This window comes from Trachurus japonicus, chromosome 17 (assembly GCF_045865225.1).
Source record: "Trachurus japonicus isolate A0001 chromosome 17, Traja_1.0".
NCBI lineage: Eukaryota > Metazoa > Chordata > Actinopteri > Carangiformes > Carangidae > Trachurus > Trachurus japonicus.
Genome location: NC_140923.1, coordinates 15,098,507 through 15,117,669, shown reverse-complemented (window position 1 = coordinate 15,117,669; position 19,163 = coordinate 15,098,507). Strand labels below are relative to the sequence as shown.

The window sequence follows — 19,163 nt, the reverse complement described above, 5'->3', positions numbered from 1 at the left end:
GAGCCTGATTAATGTCAGCAGCACACTGGGATAGTGACACACAGCCTTTTGACTGCACTGTACGCTCAGTGATGGGGAGGGGGAGGGGGGTGCTCTGTATGCTCGCCGTAGTAAGTGCTTCAGATCCGAGTGAATGCCCAGCTGTTACTACAAGTTTGTCTTATGGTAAAATGTTGAAATATTAGACTTGTATGCAATCATCAGTGGAGAAAATCCTCATGCTCTGTGGTTATTGTATTTCTCGGACAACATCACACACATACACATAAATATAAAAACCAGGACTCATTAGGACAAACATCTCTTGCTGTGGTTATGATGGGGTTATGATCCGCCGTGAGGATCATGAGGATTCACACCGAGTGTTTTTGCACAGAAATGAACACACAAAGAACTCGTAATCCACACACGCAAGCATACACACAGCACCCCCAAAAACTGCAGAGGGGAGAAGGCCTGCCCTGCAAGACAACCCAGCAGCACACATGAGGGCTACTCACATGCTCGGTGGACTCCTCAATATTCCACTGATGGGAGAGAAGACACAGGACATCGGGCGGGGAGAGAAATGAGTCAGGGACAACACAACTAGGTTAGTAGAAAGAAACGGGTATCATGCAGCCCCCGGAAATATACTTCTAACCAGTTTCTAGATTGGAAAAAATGTGTAGAAAATGATGAGCTATGTTAAAAAGTTGTCAGAATGTCCCATGTATCATTTTTATGCAAATTAGTGCCGCCATTATCGAAAAAACCTAATTTCTCTATATCTCAGCCAATATTGCAGATATCTGAACAAATGAGGTGTCTAGACCCATGTTTTGAGGGTCAGAGATCATAATAAAACTATTCATAAAGTGATCAGATGTTGGTGGCATGCTAGTAAGCAAACCTAACCCTTTTACCAATTACAAGACGCCAATATTGGAGATACCAAATAAGGTGTCTAGACAGAGGTTGTTGTGTGTTTAACCGAGGTTTATTTGGATCAAACATCATAATAGAACTCTTCTTGATGTGACCACTCTTCTCTTTCCCATGCCAGATAAACAGTCAAGTAAATGGTTCTCCACTATGCATCACTCATCATCGTTTTCACTGAAATCTTCAGAGTTAAACTCATCCTCTCCTTCCTCTTTCTACACATTTTTTCCAATCTAGAAAAACACTGGTTAGAAGTATATTTCCGGGGGGTGCATGATACCCCCCTCTTCCTACTGAACTAAACAGGCAGGCGAAAAAAAAGCGCTTGTCTTTTTTTTCGCTCAAAAGACAGATGAATGTAGGTGTCAACAGAGTCATGCAGTAAAAAAAAAAGAAAAGAAAAAACACAACACGAGGAGAGAGTGTGATGGAAGAGAAAGAGTAAAAAGGAAAAGGAATGAAGACAAGTTGAATGGCATAAAACAAACTGTTGGAACCAGGTTGAGCAGCGGTGGTGAAATTCATTATTGTTTGTGATGCACTGCCTTGTCTCTCATTTGCCTATGTATCCAATAAAAAGCTCTCGCTTCCTTAATCGCAGAACACATCTATTCAGCAGGATAACGATCTCAGTGTGGACATAAACCAAATGTAGAATCCCTCAAGTATTTCCCCTCTCTCTCCTTACAGAAGTGGAGGGAGGGCCTTTTATTCATTATATTTCAATATGTTTTCAAAATGTTCTCTTGCTCGCTGTGCTTGGCCAAGTGATTCCTGGGGGAAGTGAAAGCCCATTCTGTGCCGCAGGGCTCCATTGGTGCTGAGCGTGAAATCCTATTACCAGTGCCGCTATGCTAGCCCTGTGACATCAAACCCCATCGATGCAGAACGCAACTGCTGGCGTTTACCAGCAACTCGTTCCACAGTTCAGCTACTGCAGAGGAGTTCACTGATGGGTGGCCTCGCTGACAAGGGGCAGGAGAGATGACAATGGTGACACTGATGAGAGACAAAGAGGGGAGCAGAGAGGGGATGGATGGTTTCGGGGGAGGGAGGGAGGGAGGGAGGGGGGCGGTGTTGTTGGGTGAGGAATCGAATGATGATGGAAAACATTTCTATTTGATCATTAGCGCGCGTTGCTATTGTGACAGCTGCTGGTGAACGGAGAGGCACCGGGGAGAGGAGAGGATGGGGATTGACAAGAGATGAGGCTGCAACAGTTTGCAAACTGTGTTCAGCCGCCAAGAGTTTGAGTCAGAGTGTCGGTTCATCCAAATTACAAAGCAACGTTCATTACACTGACCTCTAGTGGCAGCTCTGAGCTTGATCGTTTTGGTTTTGACAGGGTTCAGTGACCTCTGAATTGTCTGTTGCCACTCTAATTCAACGGAGGTGACTGAAATTTAGTTGGTTTCGCTAATTCAGCAGCGCAGTGCCTGACCACCGCGTGAAGCTAAATTTAGTTCAAGTCAGCAGAAACATTAGGAGTCATCAGTCCAATATCACATGTGATTTACTCCCTGCTGAGAAGACATTTTATTGAACAGAACGTTTGTTTTCAAGAATGACAGAGAAATGAAGAGCCTCCTCCACACAAAACCTACAAACATCTGCTCACATCTGTCTTGAATGACAGCATGAAAGGGCACAAACTGCAATAATTTCTTTAAACTGACCTGGTACAAACCTGTAGACTTTAAATACTGGAATTAAATTTAATTTAGAAATTGGAATCACAGTCCAATATTGTTAAAAAAAAATCACATTTACATATTTATAGTACATTGTAGGTATCATAAATACTTTGAAACCAGCTAATCTCCACTGAAAGTAAATATCACAACAATAAGACGTAATTATTATTGATAATAATAATAATAATAAAACGTTTTTTAGCACTCATTAACGGAGAGAGTCCAAAGTGCTTCATGATAAGAGAGCAGTTTCAAGCGAGGAGATATATTTTTTTGAGGATGAGGAACATGACATTTGTAAAGCAGACACATGCCCTTTAAGACAAAACATTATGCCGGGGATTCCTGCTCGTCCATCTTTGCCTTCTTCTCCAGACTTTTGCAAACACAGGGAATGAGCAGCACACGCTGTTGATCCATTGTGCACTGGAGAGACCGTGTTCATCATCCTCCTTTGACTGTTGGCATATGAAAAGACAAAAGACCCAGCTTCTCCGCCCCGCTCCCTGTGGATGGGTCTTTATCACCAGCCGGCTAACTGAAGCATGAGCTAGGCCTCTATATGGTCCCAGTTGTGACTGGTTGAGACACATGGAGCATCAAAACTTGCTGCCTAATGCTCTCCCTGACGTAGCGGGGCAATGAAGAGTACCATTTAAGAACAGCTGCTACTTAACTCCATGAATAACAGTTTGCGACGTGCCTAATTGCTTAATTTGTTTACCGTCGTCTCCACTCACTATGTCAACAGAGCAGCTAGCACATTAAGGTTCGCAAGAGTTCCTATCTCATCTTGGGCTTAATCCCTTTCTATCGTAACTTCTTTTGCTTTCTGCTTAAATCCATGGGAGAATTATAAATTATCCCCCATTTATATTTCGAATGCCAACGCAAGCTGAAAACACATCATTGCTGATAAGCGTCGTTTGTGGAAACGGAGCGGTATAATTTGCAGGCGGGTGAATGCAAATGTGATGACATGGGCTGAGATGTGAGGCTATAAAAATGGGAACGAGGGGGGAACGAGTGATGTGGAAGAGAAGGAGCTGTCATGATTGATGGAGTGAAGCGGGCTGAGGTGCTTCTTTTCTCTTTTTTTTTTTCGATTCCCATTCAACTCCAATCTGAGGCAGTGAAGGCCACAGAGGCAGTGAAGCATTGCCTCACTTGCTTGCACACACACACACACACACACACTCTCTGACACACACCACAAAAAACGCATGAGCGGTCAAATAAAATGAACCTGGAAAAGTAGTGCTGAATAAAGGCAAACTTGTGCAGGAAGGTAGAAGTGTGCAGAAAAATGTATAGAAGCACAGACGGCGGCTAATGACTTCAAGCTCAATCATGTCTTTTTTTTCTAGAAGGTTGTATTGATGCTTATATGAAATGCAGGAGCCTAGAGGTTGCTGTGAGTGCATAGTGATGCAGCAGGCTATGTGGTGTGGAGTTGCCCACTCAGGTTCAGGCCACTTTCCTGACAGAAATATGGCTGGAAAAGGGTCGATTACATCCCACTGTTACCATGGCCTCTGGTTTAAATTTAGTAGGGAAATGAGGGCGCTGTGTGGGCTTCTGCTTGAAAAGAAAAGAGGCGCTTAAACCGCCCACGCACAGGCAAGCTCTCCTAGCTCTCCCCCCGGCGTTTCAGCTAACCCTGAGAGAGGGTGAAGAGGAGAGAAGTAGCCAGAAACAGAAAGACAAAGAGACGGGGAGAGGTGATCGCGATATTGGAGGGATCTGCAATCATCTTAGATTTGTGACTGAAGTCTAACGTGAGGTTGTGCCACGCTGTGAGTACTGAAAAGACCTGGATTTTTTTTTTTTTTCCGTTTCCCTCTTGGCAGACTTACTGTGCATCCAATGCAGGTGAAAGGGTGGATATGGAACTGATTTCACAACACATTAGGCAAATTCTTGAGAGAAACAGTAAGGGATGTGCCAAGATAGAAGAAAATTGTTTTTTTTTTTTCATCATCAATTACAGGTGTGCCTTTGACGGATTTGCATGAGTCTAGGATGAGTCACGAACTCTTCTCAGCCAGCTGGAACGCCCACTACAAGGTTGATCTAAACACTGAGCATGTTAGCTCATGTTATCTGCGTTGTTTTTTCCACTTGCTGTCGGGATACGTGAATGGAAAAACGTGCGAGAAAGCAGGGATTGTTCTAAAAAAACCGGTTCAGGGAACGTCGGGGAGGGAGCGCCGGCTGACTGTGTGGTCTTTAATAGCGTCTGGGCAGGTCTGTGCAGGCTAACCTCTCAGTGTCTCATCGAAAACAATTTGTCGAGGTGACTCCGTCAAGGGTAACAAACCTGCACGCAAGCCTCTGGTAATTGCTCAACCGGCTTCCCAGACAGTATGCAAAGGGAGGCCACGAGAGAAAGGGAGGGAGAAATTGAGAGGCACAGGGAGGAGGGAGGAGAAATCCTGTTGTTTCTGCCAGGGAGGGGACGGCGAGTTTGAGAAGTGCCCTGGACACCAAACTGGAACATGAGAGCTATCCTGAGCGCCAAATTGCTGTGTGTCTTTGTGTTTATTGTGTGAACCTGGCACAAATGAGACATGGCGGGGAGTATTGTTTGCACAACAAGTAGGGTCATGTTCAGTTCAGTTTTCATAACACAAAACAAAGTCACGCCGAACATGTCAACATGAAGAAAACAGGAAGACAAGCAGCCACCATGTTTTTTTCTCCTGGTCCAGACCAAACGATGCCCCGGCTGTCAGACACTCTTGTACACGGTCAGATAACTATGAACTGTCAGCAAGAGCTGCCAGGAACTAGTGCTGTAAAACAAAGGTGTTGGACTGTGTTTCTGAATTGAAGGCAGACTCAGTAGCCAAGTATCAGTCCGAGCCTCCGCTATACAGTTATCCAGGGCTGTCAAACTTAACTTAATGTTAATTTATGTTTAGAAATTGCCATCCAGTCCCATGTGGGATGGGCCGCTTGGGTGGCGTGACAACCACAGAAACTATTCATTATGTATTTATCACTGAATGCCCTGTGACATGACTAGGATCCACAAGCTGCTACTTAGCATCACTTGGGATGTGCCACATTTGACACATCATATCAAGGTGACTTTGACAGCGACTCCTCTTCTGTAATGATAAGACTTAAGACGGTGGAGTGTTTGCCAAAGCAAATGAGGGTTAATAGCTCCACTCAAGGACACTGGAGTGTGCACTGCCTGAGAACTAAACCAGCAACCAGCTGGTCTCCCTAAATGCCGCTGCTCAGCACTTATCAGCAAATACTGCTCAGAGACACATGCAAGGCTGCTCTGATTTTTTTTGTGGTGTTCCTGCGGCCGGGGAGCGCTTACTTGTTCAAATTCGATGTTTTTGTTGGAGGCCATCAAGGGTGCGAGTGAATGCGTGTTCGTGCAAATGTTACTCCTGGCAAACAATCAGAAGGAGGCTCTTAAGCTGGTCGCTCCTCTCCCAAAGAGCGGGAAAAGTGAGAGTGGGTATTTTTTTTTTTTTTTGGTTTTAAGATATTCATGAATCTCTGAATCCCTCTTAAGGATTACAATCTCTCATCCATCTCGTGTCGCAGAGCTTTCGGCGATTCGGAGCAGCATGCATTAATGTGTACAGGGCGACGTCAAAAAAATAACTCTGATTTATAAACATGGTAACAAGGCAGTGCATATGTATTACTGCTAAAACCGCAAAGAGAGGTGCATTGATTCCACTAAGCCCCATCCTGATGTAACACATATAAAATATTTAATAGTTATTACTGTAGAATTAGAATGGATCTTGTTATGACAGCTAATCCAAAGCTGTGGGAGCAGGGTACCAATTTAGAGTTGAATGTCACATGTGGAGAAGGATGAAAAAAAAAAGAGGGGGGGGGGGGGGCTCTGCAGTCGGCAGAAAGAAAATTCCATGTGTGTCACTCGGTATGGGGGAAATGAAGTGTGAAGTCGGAGAATGGAAGAGAACAGGAGAGCGGTGGAGAATGAAAATAATGGGAAATGAACACAACACAGCCGTAGACAGTGAAAGTGAGACAGAGAAAAGACTGGACAGAGAAAGACATCATCCAGTACCTGCGCCTCTGGCAAAGTGACGTCCATGATGTTCGGCTGGCCTCGAGGTTCGCCGTTCTCGAGCCGGGAGAAGATGACTTGGTATCCTCGGATTTGGCCGTGCTGCTTTACCTGCAGGGGGGGCTTCCAGGTGACCCGGATGGCGGTGGAGTTGATGACTTCAACCTCCAGCTTCCTGGGGGGCGCTCCTGGCACTGGAAACCACGAAAAAAAAAAAAGGTGGAGAGAGGGAGGGAAAGGAGAATGCAAGAGTGAGACAGACATTTTGAAAGGAAGGGTGGAAAGACTTAAATTGTGCTGAGCTCAGGTTTTTTCCTCAGTTCAGTGTGTTTTGTGATGAGGAGCCAAAAACTATCAAAATAATGACTCCTGAGTTTTTTATTGACTCGGGTGCTTCGTTGAAAGAAGTTATACTACACTTGGTCATGAATCAAAATCATCTCTATTCAATTTGAGACCTTCAGTGACGACTGTGTCCTCAAAACACCCTATGCGGGACAGCATGTGGTCTAGCGATGTCTGTAATGCCCTTAATTCCGGTATGAAATTAGCTGTGTTGCAGCAAACTTCAAACACATTAATTATAGACGACTCTCTCTGAGGAGCAGCCGCTCTCTATCACACTGCAAACTAAACGAGGAACGGGTGAGAAAAAGAGGGAGAAGAACCAGAGAAACGGAGAGAGGGAGAGTTCTGCTCCACTTCTAATGTGCAGAACAGAAGAAGGAAAACAAGAAGGCATTTTTACACAGTGGAAGCAAAGTGGTGCAGAGCTGAGGCCCAGGGGTGATGGGACTTAACCCATCAGAGAGGTGAAGAGTTAAAGCTGTGGAGAGCAAACTTGAAAGAGGAAAAAAAAAGAGAGAAGGTGACCTCTCTCCCACCACTACACCCTCATTAACTCATAACCGATCAACAGGACAAAAGGAGAAATGTTGAGTAGAAGCTGTAGAAAGAGGAAGGGAAAAGCAGTGACAGCAGCCCCACACAACAGAGACACAGAGTCTGAGAGCAACTCTTCTTCAGGGGACGTGTCCACCTACCATCCTCTTTGGTTTTCATCCTCACTGGGGCACTCTCTGGGCCCGGGCCCACGTCAGTGTGTGCCCTCACCCACACCTGATACTCAGTCCACTTCTCCAGGCCCTCCAGCACGTAGCTGCTGGCTTCTGCACCGATGCCCGTCACCTCGTGCCGCTCTGTGTCCTCCCCGGCCAGCGCCTGGTAGCTGACTGTGTAAAGCACAATGGCGCCGTGGCGGCTAGCAGCAGGCGGTGCCACCCAACTCACCTTGAGGCTGGTGGAGCTCAGGCTGACCAGATGTACCTCTTGAGGGGGAGCAGATGGGGCTGCAGGGGAGGAGGGGTGGAGGGGGAGGTGGGTGGGTGGGGTAGCAAAACCACACGAAGGAAGGGGCACGGATCAAGCAAACAGAAAACAAACTAAAAACACAAAGAAAAATAAGGCAGAGGCGTGGGAGCTTTTTGTGCACTAGGCAACATGCAAATCAAAATGTAATATTCAAAACGGCAATGAAATGTTTCTGAGTTCACCACCTATAGTATGTATGCAAAGTAAAGACGCACATGAAGCGTGATTTCCCTACGGAGGAGCTTTTTTGTATGTTCTAATTTCCATCACACTGCATATGTATTTTCCATTGAAAGTCAAAACTGAGACAGACTCCACAAGCTTGGAAAATAAAAGCCTCACTTAACTAGATTTCTTTTAAGAGGCTGACTCTACCTGAACAACGTGCCATCAAGATCCAGCCAATCTATTGCGTATTTAAGACAGGTCGCCTGCCTTTATGTGAAGTGAGTCACTTTTCATAGCTGGTATGATTCACAAATCATTTGCACACATACTGCAGGTTAGTTAGACTGCACAGAGGTTTGAATATGACATTTTGTTTTCATGTTGAATACAAAAAGGTCCAATACTAAACAGGATGCTGCCTCTGGACTGAGAGAATGGGCTGCAGAAACACATTACAAGGCTAACTGTCGAAGCCGTGTTTGGCTCTGCGTTTATGCGAGAGGCCATGAAACGACAGGGTGAGGTGAGCGAAATATAAAATGTGCCAAATTTTTACAAGGCAATGTTTTTTTTATAAAAGGCGTAATTTGTCCTTAATTGCCCCCTCGGCCGCCTCTCACAGCATGCAGAAGGAGCAATAAAGTGGCTATGGATGTGCCAGTGTGTGAACAAGTGCTTGACAGCGTTAACTGCTCTGGGCTTCATAACAGTATTTGTCAGACGCTGGTCAGAGCTGCAGCTGAGATGCACTGGGTTGTTACCAAGGTTATGCATTAAGGTACTATTTCATAATCAATAACAGTTCTAAGATATCCAGCCACTATCAGTATCTGGATTGTAGCCAGTACTACGGGAAAATATAATAATACTATTACCATTATCAGCAATTGGGACATATTACTAACTCTGGCATTATTCAATGAGTTAACATTGACAAGAACTGAACCAGTAATGTTGCAGATTTTGGTTTTAAAACTACATTAGCCACATGAAGTGAGTGTGATTTTTTATTTTATGTCTAGACATCACACTGATGTTCCAGTTATAGTCGGTCTACCTCACCCTGCTATGTTTTATAATCACTAACTCCTGCGGCGTGTCCCAGTACATGTAAAAACACGGATAATGTGGGGTGGAGTTGGTAATCTCTAGCTACACCCGCGGCTTCCCTAGTGTCCTTAACCCTGGAATAATAAGATTACTACAATAAATAAGATTAGATTATTAACAACAGCTGCAGCATAAAATGTATGTCAACTCTCAAGTCCAGAGGTAAAAACAGAAAACCAATGAACAATTCTAAAATGGAAACAAGAAACAGACTATAAACAAACTCAACAGCATTCATAAATTTCATGCATCTAACACAACCGAAAACTTATTTAACTCTCGGTAAAGGGGCTCTTCAAAAGAGAATAAAATGAGAAACCAAGGGGAGGAAAAAAGAAAAAAAAGAATCAAGGCAAGGTGTTCTCACAAAGCATGCCCATAAAATTTCTTTTTTAATAAGCAGAGCAATGAACAGTGAGCTCAAATGTGAATCCAATAAACTAATGCCAGAACATGAAACTCCACCTTTTTCAAAAACATTAGGGCTTAACAAAAGAGAAGTGAGTCTCATCAGGTGGTCCCTGATCCACAAGAGACTGGACAGGAAACTACAAAGACCTGACAATTCTGCGCGCAATAAAAAAAAGGTGGCAGACTGAATCATAACAATGCTGATGGTTTGTAGAATAGATTGTGAAATTGAGGTCCTGATGAAAAATATGCTGGATCAAAGTCAAATTGAATGTGGCCACAGGAAATTCATACACCTCGGAGGCAAGATTGAGCAAGACGAATAGGGGGCTTAAAATAAAGACAAATATATCAATGAAGACGATAAAGTACATCCATCTGCCTCTGAGTCATTGGCTGTATACTGTACATGTAAAAATAAATGTTCAGACATAATCTAAAGAATTATGGGTAGAAAATTGGCATTTTTTTGTTTCTCAGCCAAAGGTAATTCATATAGAGACCAGGTTTAGAAGCTAACTGTGTTAAGGGTTTACATAATAACACTAACAGCTTCATTACGCTATTACTCATGTGTAGTTGTTGTCCAACATTTCCTCATGTATCACTGTGAACAATCTGCCAATCTGTTTGGAGCGATAGGTTTCCATCCTGTGCTGTAATGTTTGGCATGGCTGATAACAAGTTTGTTCAGAAATCACAGCTCAGTTATGTTCATTGCTCTGACTAAACTACTATGTATGACACTAACCACTGAAATGCAGCACTAGAAAATGTCACTCTCATTGTCTGGTTGCCCCAAAATCTTCCTGAGGCCACTGCTTTTTTTTTTCCACACACACCATCCTACCATTGTATTAAATCCAAATTCTGCTCTCCAAATTCTGTGTCCTTGTGAATACTGCTGACGGGAGGCGCAAGGACACAGACTCATCACCACTCGTGATGTTGATCGACAGTTATATAACTGTGGGGTTGTCGGAGGTGTTAGCTCTTCAATGATTTTTATCTGTCCCTGTGCGAAAATGCTTCAGAAAAAGGAGATATCCATCCAAACCCTGCGTCCAGTCCTCTCTATTCTAACGATGCAGCCACAGCGATCATGTCAGCGACTGTACTGAAATGTGGAGCGTGACCTGCCATCTCATGTTATTTTGGAATGTCTTTGACACAGTTTAATAGTTGTCTATTTACAGTAACACTTTCACAAATACCAACAAGTGCACTGTGAAGCAACTCTCTCTACACCTACAACTCAGTATCACTTGCAGTTTTGAGAGGTCATGTTACAAAAGTTGCTAAATTTTGACCCTTTGGTTTTATATCTCAGACAAAATGCAGTTCTGTATAGAATGCGTACAATGCAAAAAAAATATATATACAGCACATATGGCCCCCTGGGGTGAGGTGGTACTTGCATGGTGCCACCGCAGCAAAAAAAAAAAAGTCAGCAGCCAACTGGCAGAGAGTGACATTTTGAGTGGTGGCACTGTAACAGCACATAAATATATGAGGCAAAATAACACAGCACAGCTCACAAATGTGGGAACACGACACATTAAACGTACCTTTGACACTGAACACAGGGCCTGCCCTCAGATAGACGGACAGGAGGGTTAGTGTTGGTGACAGAGGGGAGGTGGTGGAAGCGTGAGGCTGGCAGGGATGGCTGCACTGTCAGCGTTTTATGCTGTGCTGAAATTGACTTGACATTCAAGTTGCCCACGCTCTCTGTATTAAGCTCTGTGAAAGTCAACTTTTTCCTGCTCTGAAAGTAATGACCTAAACCTGCGTCAGTCGGCAGTGGGTGACACTCACCCTACAAAATCATTGGTTAGTTGACAACGAGGAAATAAGACGGAGGAGAGAGACAACGCGAAGAGGAGGAGGGAGGGGTTAAAAAAAGAAAGAAAGGTGGACTTACTGGACTGGGCGGTGCGGGCCTCGATGGGCTGTGTGTAAACGCCTAAACCCATCTCAGAACGGGCTGCCAGGGAGAAACGGTACAAGGTGTCAGGCTTTAAACCTTTCACGACGTGGGAGCCGGCTGGTTCGATGGTCACATGTATCTGGATGGGGAGAATAAGTCAAGGATTCCAGTCAGATCAAGACACTTCACACACACACACACACACACACACATATACGTGTATAGGGATAGTATTTGTTGTATTGCTGTGTCTGGATCTGATATTGCTTTATCATGGAGGAATTCGTGTTCAACTAAAATCATGACGTCTAGACCGCTCTCTCTCCTCCCCACATGCATACACGTAGAGAACACAAGCCAAATATGAGAGCATTTTGTTCCAAAAACAATCTGTCCTCTGGTTTACAGTTGGTGCAGTGGTCCAGCAGAGTTGAATGAAGGGCAACAACGCTGAGAGACAGAACTGAACAACTGTGTGCTGTCTGTTACTACAGTAAATCTTTCTTATCAGCCAGGGAGCTGACTGCAGTACTACAATAACATTGCTTCAGCTGAGGCTTCCCATTCAGTGAAATTGCATCATAAAGAGCAAGATTCATTCGTCCGCAATCTCACAGTATCTATCTATCTATCTATCTATCTATCTATCTATCTATCTATCTATCTCACAGTATCTATCTATCTATCTATCTATCTATCTATCTATCTATCTATCTATCTATCTATCTATCTATCTATCTATCTATCTATCTATCTATCTATCTATCTATCTATCTATCTATCTATCTATCTATCTATCTATCTATCTATCTATCTATCTATCTGTTTGTGGTGGGGAAAACCAGGGCATGAAATAGTTATGGCGTTGTGTTGTTGTTCTAACCTTGTTGTCTGAGCTGGCCTCCCAGTACTGCAGCTCATAGTTTGTGATGGGGCCCTGCACAGGCCACAGCCATGTAAGTCTGATCTGGGTGTCCAGCTCAGCTTCAGCCTCAAAGCTGGATGGTTGAGCAGGGACTGGGTACAAGGATGCAAAAAGACAGAGATTAAAGAATTAAAAAGAACAAACAAGAGCGCATTCCTAAAGATAAATGTTCTCCAGAGCGTCTGCATTATTAACCACCCTCCCCAACACTGACTGTACAGAAAGACTTCTGCATCCAAGACAAATTAATGCACAAAAAGCCCTTTTTAACACATAAGCATATTTGTATGTGTACGTTTTGTAAATCTATACATTAGAACTGGCTGCTCACCTCCCTGCTGGGTTTTCACTTGCAGGATGTCAGAAGGTGGCCCATCACCTACGGAGGTGAAGCCCAGCACCCGGAGGCTGTAGGTGATGTCAGGAGTCAGACTTGAGATGGTCGTCAGGCTGCTGTCGTCCGTGTTGTGTTTCTCCCAGGCGCTGAGCGGCGCCGTCAGGTCCGAGCTGTAGTAGATCCGGTAGCCCCTGATTTGCCCGTTGGGTTCCTCGGGCTGCTCCCATTGGACCAGCATGGTGCTGGCGCTCAGCATGCGCGCCTGGACGTGCAGAGGTGGCGAGGAGGGGGCCTGTTCGCCGGTGCGCGTGTCCACGGGGTCACTGGGCGGCCCGCGGCCGATGTTGTTGACAGCCATGACACGAAACTCATACTGAGAGTAGGGGCTCAGTCCACCGATGCTGTAACGGGTGGTTGCCACGCCTTCTACTTCCTGGAAACCGTTGTCTGAGGACTTGGCTCTATACTGGATCATATAGTAGGACACGGGTTCTGGATTCCCAGAGTCCCAGGTGAGAGTCACACTGGTGGCCGTGGTCTCTGTCACGATGAGGGAGGTCGGGGGCTTTGGCAAGGCTGAGGAGTGAGAAGCAGAACATTAGTTTTCATATCAAGAATGGACTTTCAGGATGTGCAGGTAATTTGAGAAAAACTTGACGTCTGACACATTTGACACTGAAATTCTCAGACACATTACAACTAAACTCGTTCTCGTGGTGACTCAATAATTCTCCATTCTGTAAGTCAGAGCACTGAAATGATTGTTTCATAAGCTAATCCTTATAGTTCTGTCACTAGCCATTATCCGCAAATGAATAAAAAATCTTGACTGAAATGCCAATTTTGTGTTTTGTAACTGGTCCGGCTATTACTGACAATACGAGAAAATTGCAGGAGTGGTTCCCGTTGTGACTGAACGGCAAATTCAAACAAAACACGGGGTCTTCATTATGGCTTCCTTCAAGAAGGGGTCTGTGTAGCTGTGGTCCCTCTAAATGACTGTGACATTCTCTGTATTGATCAGTTGAGAGGAAAGTGGGATCGATACCTACAACAACTGATAAGAGAGGCTGAAATGGTTAGACAACACAGTCCCACTGTCACACAGAGGTGAGTAGAGCTGCATTCAGACAAATATTTGGACTCAGAGAAAAAAACTCAACAGACGTGCAGGCAGACATATACAAGCCCTTACATCAATGTTCATTGACAAAGCAGCCAATTCCACCTCTCACGATCAACAAAGACCGCAGGCTCCCGCGATTATGTACAAGAAGTTTCTGAGGCCACTTGAAAAGTGGCTCTGTCTCTTCAATAACACTTCACTCATCTCTTGATTTGAGTGACTCAAATAAGAAGAATCCAAATCGTTTCCAATCTCACAGATAAGTTGGTAGAACAAGTCAGAACGGCGGCTCTCACCTTTGACAGTGACCTGAGCTGTGGCTTCGATCATGCCCAGAGAGGAGATGGCCACGCAGGTGTAGTTGGCCGACTCGCGGATGTTGGTGACCTCCAGCACGTTGCGTCCCAGCGGCATCTCCTCCTCCTTGGTCAGCTCCACCAGGCCCATCATCCACTTGACGTAAGGCATCGGGGAGCCGACGGCCACGCACGTGAGGTTGATGCTGCCGCCCGGCATCACCTCTTGGTGGGTGGGTGGGATGGAGAATCTGGGAGGGACTCTTCGCACTAGGGAGGGGGAGAGGAGTGAAAAGATAGAATATGTAAGGCAAATGATATATTTTTGTGATTTTCGTGACCAGTCTTGTGATATAGCACAACACCACGAGGCTAAAAGCTAACTAAGAAAAGCAGACAGAATGGATGGCTGATTGCTATTGTCCGAATGTGCAGGCGAGCACAATGGGAATAATAGGACTGTCACAAAATGGCTCTGGAAACTCATAAGAAAACTTTGAGGGGGTGTTTTATCCTCTTGCCTATAAAAGGGAATATAATCAAAAAATAGCCCAGTTTTTTGCTGGAGACTGTGTCTGGCCCTCTTTTGTCAGAGTGTCAAATGGTGGCGAGAGTTGCATCACTGAGGGACCCTGTGGAGATGGCATTGTTTGATTTCTCCTCCTGCTCCCTCTCTCTGGCTCCTTCTGCTCAGCCTGTCTTTCTCCCTCTCTCCCTCTCTTTGTGCAGTTCTGATATGCAGATAGGCTGACATTAAAAAGGGGTTCCCATGGAGACAAGAAGGGCCCGTTGACGTCGCCAGGGACAAGGCAAACACCGATGCAGAGGCTCCATGCAATACTGAAAAGCTGGCCCAGAATAAACAGGCAGCCAGCATTTACATATGACTTGTTTTCTATCTAAATAAAGATACACAAGAAGTGTTTGCCATACTAACACACTGTAGATCCTTTTTTTTTTCTGACAACTTTTCGCAACCACAACAAACTTATCGGCCTGACATGGTAAAGGGAACTCTTACTCGACATGGCTTTGTGAGCAAACACAAGTGTCAGACCTGTTAAATTTATGGCACGCTGAACATTAGCATAGCATGCACTGGATTGAAGGAGGAGCTCTGACTTCTTTAACCTTGATTATGGAGTGAAGCTAGGCCAAACATTAAGCTCCCAAGTGAGGAGCCATTATTGCTATTCCACTACTGCTCGTTGTATGTATTCAAAACATTACAGCATGAAACTATCCCTGCAGAATTTATGCTGCTTGTTTCCCCTAATGCAATACAACACCTCTGTGTCTCGCTGGGAAAAAAAAAAAGCCCTTGACTGTAATTGCTCTTTTGCACCAGTCTCCATGAAAATGGATTTTCAAATGTGAGTCTCCCTCCACCTTCCCTCCACTCCCCCCACACTTCACCCCCCCTCCTCCTCCTCCTCCCCGATCTAATTTGAACCGGAACGTCATTACAGCCATGCTTGTTATTCCCCTCATTATGTGGTGAAATGGAAAAACACAAAAGCACCTTTTGAGATTCCAGTCAGGAAAAGTCTGGTTCTCTGGACTGCACTATAATAAGGCGGACCTGGTTCACACTCATCTGAATTTTCCCAAAAATAATTGAGGGGCCTGTATACAGAGCTGCTGCTGGTTTTTAATCGATATAATCATGTGGGCTTAAACTACTTGGCTCGATATCTCATAAAAATATTAATATCCCAGGTTTCAGCCACAGAACAGACAGAATGATGCATGTTTTGGAATTAGGTCCTTGAGTTTGTTTTGCACAATTTAAGGGATAAATTAAAACAGTTTTTTTTAGAGGACTAATCTTTCCAGAGGGTTTACACAGCAAACAAAATAATGTAACACGGAAAACTGTAAAGAGGTCACCAAAACTTTAGGACACAGTAACGATGACGGTCTAATATTAAGAGTAATTTTATGAGATGACTCAGTGGAAAGGGGAGGTACAATACTACACAGTGATAACGAGGGTTTCATGCAGGAAAGAAATCACACAGGAGAAATCACAAGAGTCTAGAAAGATAAACAGATTATCAGCCATGACATCTGCTTTCTGAAGTTCACGGGCATATGGTTGATTTTTACATGCACAGGCTGGACAGGCCGACTAGTGTTACCAGCCTGGGAACGGGACAGGGACCACATTCTCAGGCAAAGCATGCACAGGAGCTGAGGAAAGATATGGGATGAGATCATAAGCCAGTGTACACTGGGGGAAGAAGATAAAGGGGGGTGGTGGTGGTGGTGGTGGTGGGGGGGACTTGGTCCAATTTTCTCATATAAACGAGCGAACATCTGATTTCCAGTGTGACAAATGCACGACAGAGGCGCTGTATCCCATTTGCGTCGGTAGCCACATGTCTTCTCACACAACTGCAACATCTCCGAGTGCAGCTATTTTGCACAACATATGCTTATGAAAAAGTGAAACCTGAGAGGAGAGGGCCTAATGCAAGACCATTAGGGTCAAATTATCTGTTATTCTTTCATGATTCCATAGACTAAACAGTGCTAAGAGCAGTCACTCAGTGGGGCCTGTGTATATTGAACACTTAATGTTGTGAATAATTCATGGCGTGCGGTTAAGTTTGGAGAGGTGCTGTGGAACAAAATGACTAGAGGGCAGGTAATTGTTATCGATTCCCCCGAAGCCTCTCTCCTGTTGAGAGCGGCTTGGAGAGACGGGCTCCAGGACTCTATCAAAACCACAAAATAAGCCCTGTCTCCACTCTGCCTGCCTGCTTGCTGGATACCTATAAATTTAACTGCCTTGACAAAGTGCCCAAGGATAGCAGAACCTGTTCAGTGAATCAATATCTGAGCAAACTGGCACGGAGTCAGCAGGCTCCCGGGCTTCCTGGCAGCAGCACTGGGCGACCATGATGGCTGATCATCCCCCTGTCAGCACACTGCCAGCTCATTCTTAAATATTCTATAGGTCAGCTCTTTGCATGGCGGTGCTCTGCAGATGGTACGGGTGAGGAAATAATTTCCAAAACATTACCCCTCGGTGACAATGTCAATGTCAATATTCATTAACTCTAAAACAGAGACTCTAAATATGCAGATGAAGGACCAAAAGTCATAAAATCAATTACTTGTATAAATCAGTTAATGACTAGTTGTTATGCGGTGACAAGTGTTTATGTTTCTATAAACGTCTCGATTTTTTTTTCTCCCTGTAATATCACTTGTGGATGAGTGGATGTCCTCTCATTAGACCAACATGCACCTATCATATCCTTCAGTCTCTGGGTGGAGGATGCCCATAGCAGTAAAACACACATAATCCCCTAAGAACGGCTTTGTCAGTTCTGATACCCATGTCCCTCAGTGGGAGAGCAGGGGTGTTGCTGCCTAAATACCTGACAAATCCGGTTGCCACCTGAATACCGGAGTAATCCGCAACACACCTCTGATGGGCCGTCAGAGGTGGAGGGGAAGTCTGAGGGTGAAAGGAGCTATAGTTTTTGATGGATGGGCTTGACAGTGACACCGAGGGTGCGGTTGGGAGAAATGCACGGCAACATAACACAACACAGATCTAATAATGACTGAGACGAGCTGTGCTGGGGACTCAGTGTGTGTTTTGGCAAGGCTAAGCGAAACATGGTTTTTTTGGGGAGGGGGAGTGGCCTTGTAAAGCATGCAGGAGCTATTCAGGGATTCATGCAAACAGGTAGACACAACGGCACATTTACACTGAACAGGGGATTAGAGGGAGCTATTAATAATAGTTTCTGCTTTTCAAGGTGGTGATATCAGTGTCTTCATCAGAGAGAATGGGAGGGGTGGCTGACCTCACCTAAAAAAAATCTGCATCAAATTGAAGGGAAGGGATTACAAGTGAAAAAATGACCAACCTTCACGCTGATCTGTTTGTGGATGAAGTGATGTGATGGAGGTGAGCGATGGGATGAGAAAATACAAAGTGGAGAGCACAAAGACAGTGAAACAGAACGGTGTTTCCAAAGACCCAGTGTGAAGTTAGTGGAAAACAAGTGAAGAAATGCAAACAAACAGTATCAGGGAGGGAAGCCCGCTTTTAACAGTGACTCATTGTTATTCTTCAGCCTTACACTGAATAGTAGTGAGTGATTGAGTCTTAATCCAAAACAATTTATCTATTACTATCAATTAAATGTGCTGTTGTGTTTTTATCTTTGTTCTGAATATATATTGAAGTTTCAGGAAGTGAACTTTAAAACTTCACACAACCTAGGCACATTTTCTCCTCTATAAAATGACTTTTTTTTTCATCCCTTTCAATCCACCTGTTGAAGTGGCACATACTTAATCGTCTTCTTCATAAAACTGACTTAAATTGATCATTTTGTAAGTTTCCCTCCCTGACACCCAGACACACACACACACACACATAGAGCAGCATGAAGATATTTTGGTAAAAGAAAAGCCCAGCTGCAGCACTTTATCCTCTGTGACATATTGACATGTCACATGGATATATGAGGGAGTGCCGGCAGACAGAGGCTGACATCCCTCCTCCGTTGTGGGATAAGCACTTGACAAATGAGCGCTCATGCACAATCACAGGACGCTTGTGATTCTGCCCACGCGGGTGGAGTCCTCCTTCAGAGAAGAGGTCACCGAAGGCGACCCCCGCAGCAAACAAGGAGCACACGCACCTGCACACCTACAAACATGCACGCAGCTCTTAATGGATGAGAAGTGGAAGGACGTAAATAGACACACAGACAAGAAGGAGCAGAACCCCCCCCCGCCCCCCCTTCCTTCCTGCTCCTTCCCCCTCCCACACA

At 44.7% G+C, this 19,163-nt stretch overlaps 1 protein-coding gene across 17 annotated transcripts in view; it reads right to left on the bottom strand.

Annotated features, from left to right (window-relative positions):
- ptprfb (protein tyrosine phosphatase receptor type Fb) overlaps positions 1–19,163 on the bottom strand; it is a 171,229-nt gene that overhangs the window by 49,384 nt on the left and 102,682 nt on the right. For 7 of the 17 annotated variants that reach the window (XM_085806066.1, XM_085806068.1, XM_085806075.1 and 4 more), the window contains 7 exons: positions 14,362–14,631; positions 12,934–13,515; positions 12,561–12,694; positions 11,672–11,816; positions 7,731–8,036; positions 6,688–6,881; positions 501–527 (listed from right to left, as the gene is read on the bottom strand). In XM_085806066.1, coding sequence (XP_085662192.1) covers positions 501–527; positions 6,688–6,881; positions 7,731–8,036; positions 11,672–11,816; positions 12,561–12,694; positions 12,934–13,515; positions 14,362–14,631 — 1,658 coding nt within the window. The remainder of the gene's footprint in view (positions 1–500; positions 528–6,687; positions 6,882–7,730; positions 8,037–11,671; positions 11,817–12,560; positions 12,695–12,933; positions 13,516–14,361; positions 14,632–19,163) is intronic. The other 10 variants (XM_085806073.1, XM_085806069.1, XM_085806076.1 and 7 more) reach the window with 3 other exon arrangements.